The 12,500-nt window shown below is 41.0% G+C and overlaps 1 protein-coding gene across 1 annotated transcript in view; it reads left to right on the forward strand.

Moving 5' to 3' along the window:
* Positions 1-12,500, forward strand: part of PIG-T (phosphatidylinositol glycan anchor biosynthesis class T) — a 21,575-nt gene that overhangs the window by 2,526 nt on the left and 6,549 nt on the right. The window contains exons 2-5 of the mRNA XM_043024894.2: positions 273-453; positions 7,839-7,970; positions 11,834-11,939; positions 12,169-12,255. Coding sequence (XP_042880828.2) covers positions 273-453; positions 7,839-7,970; positions 11,834-11,939; positions 12,169-12,255 — 506 coding nt within the window. The remainder of the gene's footprint in view (positions 1-272; positions 454-7,838; positions 7,971-11,833; positions 11,940-12,168; positions 12,256-12,500) is intronic.

The raw sequence follows: 12,500 nt of genomic DNA on the forward strand, positions 1-12,500 counted from the left end.
AATTTAAAATATTTTTTGTCCCTTACTGTAGAACATGATTATTCTAATTAACACATGACTTCATATTGTATTTTGTGCTCATCTTAGGTATTTTATAATTTATGTTTTACCACCTTAATGTATCCACAACATATTGACCTTTCATGCTAGTTATACAGGTTTCTATAAATGCCTTATGGTAGGATGTTATGGTACGGAACCATTTAGAGAGTTCAATTTTTTATCCAGATAGAAATTATATGTTTTTCCTTATTTTACCTTCCCATTTACAGAATTTGAGCATTATGACCTCTTTCCACGAGCTCTCGGGGAAATTGTGGAGCGTTACCACGTGAGAGAACTTCACCTTAGCCTCACTCAGGGGTTTTGGCGGCATCGGAAATGGGGTTATCCGGTCATAGATGCCCCGCCGGGTGCCCAATTGTGGGTGTGGTTCAACCCTTCAGACGAAGAGTAAGTTTCATGTGTTGTGGTGTAGTGATTCCCCGAGACATTCCCTTGCCCCAAAGTAAAATCCCGATTGAATCTATGGTAACGTGAACCCTTGTCCTGTGTAGGGGTAGGCTGCCACCAGCTGATAAGGGATCAGCACCCGTGTATGTGCGAGACAGTCGAAGACGTGTAAAATGTATGTTATGTATGTGTATGAGTGCATGTCAGTTTGTATGTGGAAAGAAAGAGTTCCTACACAGGACATTGCCGAGCAGGCGTGGCTAGAGTCAGGCAAACATTCTTATTTCAGTGTTTCACAAAAAGGACTTGAAAAATATAAAATGATTCCGATCATAGTTTATTATATATTAAATATATTCACAACAAAAGGTCTCTTCTCCTTCCATATTCAAAATGTCAATCTCTTTGGCCTGGCCATGAATTTATCTATGGCTGCAAACCCTTTATAAAACGATCATAAAATTCAATAAAAGAAAGAAAAACAACAAGTGCCAAAAGGGCACAAGTTGTGAGCAGTGTCGTTGCCGAGCTAGTGGCTCATGTACAAGAGGGCATCTGCTCCCGAAACACGGCCTCGCAGGGGTAATATGGGCCTCTTTCCAGGGAGGGAGCATGTGGTAGGCCCTCCTTCCAGGGAGGGAGTGAGTAGTAGGCCCTCCAGGGCAACGCCATCTCTTGGCGCCGCTTCCCCCTCGTGGCGACAAAGGGACACTCGTGTATATTCCCCTGGAGGGATGGCTGGGGCGAAGTACATCACTACAACTCCTCCCCCTCGAAGTTCATAGGCCGCTTTGCCAAGGCCTGTGGACTAAACATCAACTGCAAATAAAAAGGGGTTTTAATGTCGAGCATAGTTAAAAATCACCATCCAGGCAAAAGAAGAACTTATAAAAAATATAAAAAGGGGAGAGATCCACGACCTTAAAAAAAATCAGCCAATTAAAAAAATAATTTATCCAAAAAAAAAATAGCAAATAAACTAAAAACAGGCTGAAACCATCAAAAATCACCCAAACCTAAAACAAAGTCAAAACTTAAAATTAACCTTAAAGTAAAACGAAAGTAAAAAGAGCCAAACAAACAATCAGGGATAACCCACTCTAAAACTACAGCGAAACACTGGTTAGCCCTTCCTTAAAAAGAGGACATAACCATCAGGGATACCACAGAAGGTCAATACCTACATTAGGTTGACGCGCTTACTCCTGGTTACTCGCACCAGGGACACTCGGATCCTCGGTTCCATCGTCCACCTCAGCCTCGGGGAAGAACTCTAGCTCTTCTTGGACCACGTACTGCTTCATCTGGTTACAGTGGTAACCCTTCTCTCGGTAAGGAGGCTGCGTCGACTGGCAGATGAAGGTGACAGGGCCTACCTGCTTCTTCACCCGCAGAGGGCCACTCCACCGGGAACCAAGAGCTCGGCCTGCCACCCCTGTCCGGCGGGCGTACTCTCTGACAAGGACAAGATCACCCTCTGCTGGTGTGAACTTCTGCCGCACTCTCCGGTTGTAGTCCTCAGCCCATATCGTCTGTGCGCGACGGGCCGTTTCCACTGCAACCGCTCGAGCCTCCTTGAGCCTTTCGCGGAACCGTTGAGCGGATCCTTCATCAACCTCCTGCCGGTTCGTCAGCCCTACAGGGAAATAACCATCCTTCCCTATCATGAGGTACAACGGCGGCTGTCCGGTACTCCTGTGTACCGCCGTGTTCAGGGCGAGACGTACGTACGGAAGGAGCTCATCCCATTCGTCCGGGTGGTCTCCTACCAGGGTAGCCAGGGCATCCTTTATAACCCTGTTACTCCTTTCTACCATACCATTAGCCTGTGGGTGGAAAGCTGTGGTATATCCCAACTTTATCTTCAACATTTCACATACCTGGGAAAATAGACGGTTTTTAAATTCACCCCCAGAATCCGTCACTAGAATATTAGGAGGTCCAAAAAGAGTCACATATTTCTCCACAAATGCATTAGCCACTGTTTCTGCATCCTTGTTCTTCAAAGGTATCAACTGCAAATACCTGGTAAGATGTTCTACGATGACCAGAACGTAGCGGTAACCATTCAGAGATCCTTGCAAATCTAGAAGATCTGCCGACACCCTCTCCATAACCTGTGTCACCTCTGGGGCTGAACTTAATTTAGCCCTTCGCACCGCAACTCCTTTTCGCCGTTGACATTGGGGGCATGCTGCCACGAACTTCTTGACGCCCAGCAACATCTGAGGAAAGTAATACTGGTCTCTCAGACGCGTGTAAGTCCTATAGACTCCAGGGTGGGCTGCTGTTGGTTCGCTGTGCACCGATTTTATTGCCTCATCCCTCATGGTGCGAGGGATCACTAGCTGCTGGATCACACGGTCTGGAAGGTGACGTAAATGGTACAACAGGCCATCGCTTACCTCGAACTCTTCCAATGGAAAGGGGGTTCTTCGTCGGGGCAGTCTTCGTTCCTGAAGGTACTGGATAATCTCAGTCCATAGGGGGTCCTTCTGTTGCTCTTCGGCAATCTTCTGGGCGTCCATGACAAGAGATGTTGCCGCTACTGCTCTGCTTAGGAGGTCAGGTACATGATGGGAAGCACCTGGTTTGTACCGAAGTTCGTACTGGTAAAAGGAGAGTTCGTGGGACCATCTTGTCATCCTGATTGATTTAGTGACCTGTTTAAATACATATACTAGAGGCCGGTGGTCAGTATAAATCACAAATGCCTTGCCATAAAGATATGGATCAAAGTTTCTGACAGCTTCGACAACTGCCAGGGCCTCAATATCAATCACTGGATATCTCCTTTCTACCTCCCTAAGCTTCCGTGAAAAGTAGGCAACAGCATGAGGGACCCCTTCCCCATCTCGCTGCATAAGACATGCTCCGATGGCTACCTGTGACGCATCGGAATGCACCTCAAAGGGACGGTTAAAGTCGGGTTTCCGGAGGACTGGTGCCGACATCAGCCGTCGCTGCAGCTCCTCAAATGCCTGCTGATGCTCTTCTTTCCATCGAAATGACCTTCCCTTCCTGGTTAAAGAGGTGAGTGGGGCGGCTATCATGGCATAATTTGGGATATGCTTTCTGAAAAATCCTGTACAGCCCAAAAACTGTCTGACTCCTTTCACATTCTGAGGGGGCCTCATGGTCTTAATGGCCTCTACCTTTGCGGGGTCTGGCTGTATCCCTTCCTGGGTTATGAGATATCCCAGGAATCTAAACTCATGAGTGGCAAAGGAGGACTTACCGACATTTAGGCAGAAGCCAGCCTTACTGAGAAGGTCTAAAGTTTCTTCCAGATGCTCGAGATGTTCATCAAACGAACGGGAGTAAACCACCACGTCATCCAGGTATGCTAGCACATGCCTCCCCAAGACTGGAGCCAATACCGTGTTGATGGCCCTCTGGAAGGTGGATGGGGCCGTGGCGAGTCCAAAAGGAAGCCTGGCAAACTGGAAAAGTCGGTGGCCATCTGAAAATGCCGTTTTAGGCCTATCCTCTGGATCTACTTCCACTGTCCAGTAAGCAGAGCGGGCATCAAGGGCAGTGAACCACTCAGTGTTATGGAGTTCATCAATGGTCTGGTCTATACGGGGCATTGGATATGCATCCCCAATCGTTACTTTGTTCAGGTTCCTAAAGTCAATACAGAACCTTACCTGCCCATCCTTTTTCCTGACCAGAACCACGGGGGACAACCAAGGAGACTTTGAAGGCTCGATGATGCCACCAGTAAGCATCTTATCACACTCTTCCCTTATTGTGGTCCTCGCATGTTCCGGTAGACGCCACTGTCTGGTCCTCAGAGGGGTCTCACTGGAGGTTACTATCTTATGGGAAATACCTGGCACCTTCCCCAGTGGAGCTCCTTCCTTAAATAAATTGGGAAATTTGTTTAAAACAGAGAACAATTGATATCTTTGTTCAATCGTAAGATGGTTTACCTTCTCCTTCGGTATGTCGAAGCTAGCTTCCGTCTCATTCACAGTGAACGTTTCGAAATTGACTTCAGGGAAGACGGTGTATTGGTCCTCAGTGTAGCCGAAATCTTGGGTCCCATAGAAGTCATCGAAATCGTCGATGAATTCCTCTGTAACACTTAGAGAATCCCCATCATTATCCTCCCTGCTAGTGGGCACAACGTTCTCAGGAGGCACTTCCCTCGACGCAGAGTCTTGGTGAAAAGTTTGTTCTACTGGTTCAACTCTTGCAATAACCATACCCCCCTTAAGTGTCACTGGCTTTGGTCCATCATTCACTACCCACACATTAACCATGTTCGTTTTTACAGTCACCACGGTCCTAGGCACTAATACACGGTCAGTAATTCCACAGATACATACCTCCGGATGCCTGGTTCCATTCTGTACTTGTCCATGTATAAAAACACCACTATGGGGAGGGCACTGCACTGTCTTCTGAACCACAACGCTGTTTTCTACCTCACCCATGTTGCACGTCCGTCCACCTGAACCAGGTTTTTCTCTTCCGGGGATGGTCTTATTAATCACCTGCACCTCCTTTGAGGCGGTATCGGAGTATGTGAGCGGCACCTTCACACCATTAAACACCATATATTTTCTAAGGGGCGAGTTATAAGAAATTAAACGGAAGTTGAATCTTCGGAGTAAGTCTATGCCCAGTAAAATGTCACCTGGGAAAGATATTTCATCCACTATACATACTTTATGGAAGCAGAAGACATGAGGAGCGATTTCAATCCTTACCGTCGTTTCCGCTTCAGGCTGAAACTGTCGTCCCGAAGCACCTCGCAGGGTTTTCGATGAGGAAAAGGGTCGATGTATTTTAAACCTTTCCATGGCATCTCGGGAAAGTATAGTCACTTCTGATCCAGTATCCACAAATCCTTCAGCCGTTTGACCATTAACCTGTAATTGTACTATGGGTCTCCCATGTTTTACTTGGCTACTCACGGGCATTACTGGTTCCTTGGGGTCCTGCGCCTGGGGTTGGAACCTCTTCGTCCCGGCGGGCCGCGAGAAAGGGACACCTGTTTGCAAAGTGTCCTTCCTTCTTACACAGGAAACACCTCGTCAGTTGGCGACTTCGACAGTCGGCTGTATCATGGGAATCGGATTTGTGGTAAGAACAATACCTTTCAACAGGAGCTACTTGCCTTGGACGAAAACTTCTCCTTGGGTACTCAGGTTCACCTGCTGTCTCTGGGGTACTCACATTACCTTCACTTTCACCTTTTACACCAACTCGAAGGTTCCAAATCCTCTGGGAAGCATCGACAATCTCCGACAACGAACCATCCTCTTTTAGGACTAAAGCTTCCCTCAACCAAAATGGCAAACCTCTTAAAAATACCCTCCTGATCAATTCGTCAGGATCCCCTATGGCTCCAGGATAATCATAAAAACCTTGGTATACATTACCCTCTAAACGAACATAAAAATCAAGAGGAGCTTGATCGGACTTCAACTTATATCCTTCAAGTATTCTAAAAAAGTCTGTGGCAGAACATGTCCCCCTGAATTTAACCCTTACTTTAACTTTAAATTCCTCCCAACTTGAAATTCTATCAAACAGGGGTCCATTGATTATCAAGTCTGCCGTTCCTCTGCACGAAGCCTTCGCCGCGCGAATATAGGCCGAATCAGTGGGAGGTCTAGTCAAGTTCTCAATGCTGCGGATCCAACTCTCTACCTCCTGATTCCTTTTAAGTGGTTGAGCAGCAGAGGTCTCAGCTTTAAAAATAATTACCGCTTCCTTCTGTACAACATATTCAACAAAATCACGGGAAGAAGCTTCACTAGTACTTGGTGTTGCCCTGTTCTGTTCTAATTTTAATTCCAATTCAGAGTTCCTTACCTGCAAATCATTAACCAGAGTTTTCAGACTATTAATTTGAGTCTGCAACTCGTCAAACAATGAAATGTCCATGTTTTCTCTGGGCAAAAGGGTCAACTCACCACTCGTGTTGGAATCGTCTCGTGAAGATTCTCCCGATGGACCTGCCTCTGACTCACCAACTAACCCTCTCCGCAGCTTTCGTTTACCCATTACTTTTAATTAATGCCTTAGACCTTGACCTAAACGAAAAATTACTGGACTTTTTAATCCCTGAAACAAACTTTAGTCCACACGAAAGAAGTACCTGAAATTAATGCTTGCCTGAAACATTCAGATCCCACCGCTGATCACCAAAAATAAATAAGAGCTGTAGTGATTCCCCGAGACATTCCCTTGCCCCAAAGTAAAATCCCGATTGAATCTATGGTAACGTGAATCCTTGTCCTGTGTAGGGGTAGGCTGCCACCAGCTGATAAGGGATCAGCACCCGTGTATGTGCGAGACAGTCGAAGACGTGTAAAATGTATGTTATGTATGTGTATGAGTGCATGTCAGTTTGTATGTGGAAAGAAAGAGTTCCTACACAGGACATTGCCGAGCAGGCGTGGCTAGAGTCAGGCAAACATTCTTATTTCAGTGTTTCACAAAAAGGACTTGAAAAATATAAAATGATTCCGATCATAGTTTATTATATATTAAATATATTCACAACAAAAGGTCTCTTCTCCTTCCATATTCAAAATGTCAATCTCTTTGGCCTGGCCATGAATTTATCTATGGCTGCAAACCCTTTATAAAACGATCATAAAATTCAATAAAAGAAAGAAAAACAACAAGTGCCAAAAGGGCACAAGTTGTGAGCAGTGTCGTTGCCGAGCTAGTGGCTCATGTACAAGAGGGCATCTGCTCCCGAAACACGGCCTCGCAGGGGTAATATGGGCCTCTTTCCAGGGAGGGAGCATGTGGTAGGCCCTCCTTCCAGGGAGGGAGTGAGTAGTAGGCCCTCCAGGGCAACGCCATCTCTTGGCGCCGCTTCCCCCTCGTGGCGACAAAGGGACACTCGTGTATATTCCCCTGGAGGGATGGCTGGGGCGAAGTACATCACTACAGTGGTAGTCCTGTCCTTTTTATTTTATTTTTCAAGTTTTGCTTCTTTTTTTCTTTATGAGTCGATAAGTCTTTTTTCTTTTATTTAACAGTACAGGATTGAAGATCATTTCTTGTGCTCTCCCTAAATACTAAAGGAAATAGGATGTAACACTAGAATTCAGATTCAATCATATAAAAGCAGTACTTTACAGACAAAGCAGTTGACATTTTGTTCATTCTATCCTTATAATCACCCTTTGAATAGTTTTTAAAGTTGAAAACATGATTAATTAGATTACACATGTATCCCAGAATCTACAAGCCCATATTATCAAATTAATTTCTTAGGATAATTATCCCATTACAATTAACATAACTAACTTTTTGATGCACATTTTTGAACGAAGGTTTTGAAGACTGTTTAGATGTAGTTTAAACAGTGTTTTTAAAGTGAAAGTCAATAATTAGATTTTTTATATTTGCAGCTTAGATCAGACATGGCGAGATTTGGTGAATGCTCTGAGCGGCCTTGTGTGTGCTTCTTTGAACTTCATTGATTCTACAAATACAGTTTCACCAGAACTCAGTTATCGACCACTAGGACTTGCTGATAAATGGTGGGGGAAAACTGTTCTGTTCACTACATGTGCATTTTTTTTTTATAGTGTTGACAGTAGTACTTGAGCTGCAGCCTTCCAAAGTCAGCATAAATCTATTTTTTTGGGGGCTCTTATTGAAAAACATTAATCTATTTGTCCAGAATCAAAGGCGAGTGAGGGACGAAAAAAAACTTTGTCCCTCCCACTTCTAATTTTTATCTCAAGTGGGCAACCTTGATACTAATCAGGTGCAGCGGCTAGTGCAGTCAGTGGGTTAAGATTAAGATACTTTTTGTTTGCTATAGTTTTTTTTTTTTTTTTCTCTCTCTTTTTTTTTTTTTTTATTAACAGCATCAGCATTACCTTAATCATCTTAATATTGAAGGAATATATGAATTAATGATATCATTAGGATAATACTCTGACTGGTATCTTTATTTTCTACATTCCCTCTATTGATCTTTTGGTTTCATTGAACTGTAACATTGCATTCAGATGTGATAAAAACATTCCCTTAACAACTGATTACTAAAGTATTGTATATTGATAAGATTACTTTAGATTGCTGGTATGACTCTAGCAAAAGGATGAAGTAAATTTCCGATCAAGTTTCATATTTGTTAAAAGAAAAGATCAGTTCAAATGATTTTGTTGCATTAACTTAAGTATTCAAATAGAAAAAAAAAAGATAATTGCATTAGCCCATGTCATCCAGTGACTTACCATGTATTTTTATGTTGATATAGGCATGTAAATAACACTGTTATTGACAAAATATGAAGAAATTGGAATATCTGATTTTTATGTTTTTTTTTTTCCAATCTATCACTGCATTTATCGTGAATCCCATTTGTACTTCCTGCAAATTTGTTTTTTGGAAAGTTGGGTCCTGTAGCCCAATTTTTAATTTTGAGATTTTTAATTTTTGTATTCTATGGTACAGTTAACAATGTGTGACAGGAAAAAGAACTGCTCTCATTTTCTTTGTGTCTGGTAAAATTCTCTAGGAACCAGGGAGGTAAAATACTCAAGGGAATAGCCATACAAACAGAGTACCACAGGGTACTCAGCTCAGACAGATAATATAGATGACTAATTGCCGCCAAGTGTATAGATAACCATTGTTTATAAGCAGTACAGGATAAATTTCTGTTATGCTTGTTTTATAGCATTGTCATTATAAGGTGATCACTCTGTCAGTGTGGCTGTTGCCCTGACTATTTTGCCTTTCCTCCACTTACAGTCTAAACATAGAATTTTATCACTTAAATTCATAATGATAGGATACATATATATATATATATATATATATATATATATATATATATATATATATATATATATATATATATATATATATATATGTATATATATTTAAGCGGTACATAACATAGTTTATTATCAATCGTTACATATGTTTAGTGTCATTAGTTTTTGCCAGCTTCTATTTGCTACACAACTTGGAAGCAATTAATAGGCTTCATTCAACAACGATGTTGTACTTGAACCATTTGTAACGCAAGTTTAACATTTTCAGCATTTTCTCTAAAATGCCAACAACAAAGAATCACTTGTTGAAGTTTGTATGCTTTCATCTTAGAACATTATTAACCCATTGTGGACATGGTGCCTAATGACCTTATTGGCATTCAGGACGGGCTGTTTATGATGCACATGGCACCGGCTAAGAATTAGAAGGCTGGAGAAAGCGTTTTCTCCACCCTCCGGGCAACTAGCCTAAAGAGTATTTTTTCATAAATCCATCACAAAATATGGGCTTAGGCTGTCTTTGGAACCCTGTAGCTCTGAAGCTAGTGCCATTTCAACCATAATGCTTCATGACTGTGTGCCTACTTCAACTGTGAGCAAATCCCAATGTTGAGTCATGTACACATTGACACCCGCCTTTAGGCCTAATCAGTGTCGTCATGTATGTGATGACACCTGTACTCAACAGGTTAATAAAATTAATAAAGAAGAGCAGTTCTGATTATAGTCTGTAAACACAGTCTGAATCAGTAACATGATCATTGTGTATGAACCAATCAGATAATTCACTATGGCAGAGAGTCATGGCCTCTCTGCCAAATTAGTGTACAGCAACAGTAGCAATATAATAGTGGTGATATTTTTACTGTATCACATACTTGAAATAACATTCCATTTGGATTAACATTATTATGTTTTTACAGATTCAGAGTTTTGGTAGTATATGATTGATAGAATTTAGCTCTACCTTATGATACAAGTTTGACATATTATAAGTTGATAGTACTCTTTTCTATATTATTAATCTTAAATGATGATCAGTGTTCATGCACCACAATCTCAGAATTGAGATTTAGAGAAAAATAAGCAAACATTGTTTACAATGTATAGATGATGGGAACTTTATACTGAGGGAACCATGCCAGTAAGATTTGTTAACAATATTACATTACCCATTGCAGACAGGGGATAGATTCACTTACCCAGATTTTAGGATGGGTTTTATTCTAGAGTGAGGCAGCTTCTCAAAGCATACCTTGACTTTTCCCACTCATTGTAAAGCTAGAGCCATTTTTGTGTTTTAATTTAATTTTTGTGTGTTTTACTGTATTTTGAGACATATCTGTCATATCACAGGTTCTATCAATGATGCAGTCAACAAAAATTGTAATTTAGGATCCGTATCAGCTAATTTTTTTCTTTATACTCTTTGTGATAGAAGTATTGTTGTTTTATAGAAGGACAAAAAGCAAATTTATTCTTTCATATTTATGTACTGTCATGAACAAGTACAAAATATATAACCATCCACAATGAAGATAATGTGAAGAGGTAGGGAAGAGGAAGGAAACTTGTGTTTATGACTGTAAGTACCTCAGTAAAAGGCATTCCTATTGGTATAGAGGCACATTGCAAACAGAAGACATGGTTTGAGTCACCTTCCTCTTCCCATTCTGTCTGCACATCCTTCATCTGTGGTACTTTAGAGCAAGGTGTCAGCAACTTGCGTTGTCACACTAGCACTTTTCCGTCAATTTTCTGAAAAATTGTCAATTTTTGAGCGAATTGGCATCTTTTTAGTCAGACGATATTCCGAGTTTCCGCGTGAAACATTCCCGTCGTCCTATTGGCCAAGCGTAATCAAATCAAGAACTATATTTTTAAATGTTCGTATTTGTTTTAAATCATTAATAATATTCAAATATAATGAAATTTACTTTTCATATTTTTAGCTTAAAACCCATCCACGGTCTCTGCCAGAGACCGTGGATGGGTGCCATCCACGGTCTCTCTCCTGCTGGTGCTAGAAGAAGGTGGTGCCATCTAGCAATTATAGTTATTATGACTGCAATTGTCATCATCACACACTCATTACTCATAGGACAATAAAATAACACATTGATCCAAAATCCCCAAACGTCATGTGTGTCATGACACCTGTCATCAGGCCAGAGCTCCTGTGTCATGTATGTCATGACACCGTACTCATGATCTACACATGGGTCTTTGTTACATGATTATTCAAATACTATTGATATGTTCATATGTAAACATTTGAAAAAAGTCCATTCAGATTAATTGTTATAATTTAATATTTTATGAAAGGATTTGGAATTCAGTTTAATACCATTATTCACCATAAATGCAACAAGCTTATGCTAACACTGGACTGATGAATGACTTTCAGAAGATGATATTGGTTTATATGCAGTACCAACAAAGAAAATAAATCGAAATAATGAAAATATAAAGATATTTGGAAATAAAATAGTTACAATTTACACATTTAATCTTTGCCAATATGACAAACTTAATACTGAGATAGGCAGCAATACAAGCAAGATTCATCATGATGGTATAGAAACAAACTAAACCTTATGCTTTCTTTTCAGGTATTCAGGAAACTCGTCTTTCTTGCGTTATGCTGCCTTGCCACGTGAAAATGTTTGTACAGAAAACTTGACTCCCTGGAAGAAATTACTTCCATGTGATACAAGGGTGAGTATTTGTAAATATTTTTCACAGGCATTGAATTAGAATTATGGTAGGTAAATTGCAATAAGTGTGATTATGATCATCTAAAATGATTAATGCTTTATTCAGCATAGTAGTGCAAATAAGAGTTATTATTTATAATTTACTATTAATGCTTTTGATTCATTTTTCTATTAAATCACTCCTTTGGTATAGACACTGTTAGTTATCATTTGATTTCCTTTCCTTTCAGAGAGGTTTAGCTATGCTGCTTCACCCAGCTCCTCTGTACACTGCACATTATCATGCACTGTCTATCCATCTCCGGCCAACATGTCAGGTATGTGCAAATGAATATCATAGAGGTTCATAACATCTTTGTACTTCCCTTGAAGTTGTTGTCAGATACACACAAGTTACAGGGAGAAATTACAATTACATCTGAATATCGCTATCTGTAATAATGTATTTCGTTCAAATAATTGTGTTCCCAGGTGCGGAAACTACTGTAGGACCATGAGAATTCAGAGCATGATTAATTTGATTAGTAGTTTTGTTGTCAGATATGCACTAGAAAAAACAGCA

This window comes from Penaeus japonicus, unplaced genomic scaffold, assembly GCF_977035675.1.
Source record: "Penaeus japonicus unplaced genomic scaffold, GWHDUDI00000001_assembly GWHDUDI00000029, whole genome shotgun sequence".
Taxonomy (NCBI): Eukaryota; Metazoa; Arthropoda; class Malacostraca; order Decapoda; family Penaeidae; genus Penaeus; species Penaeus japonicus.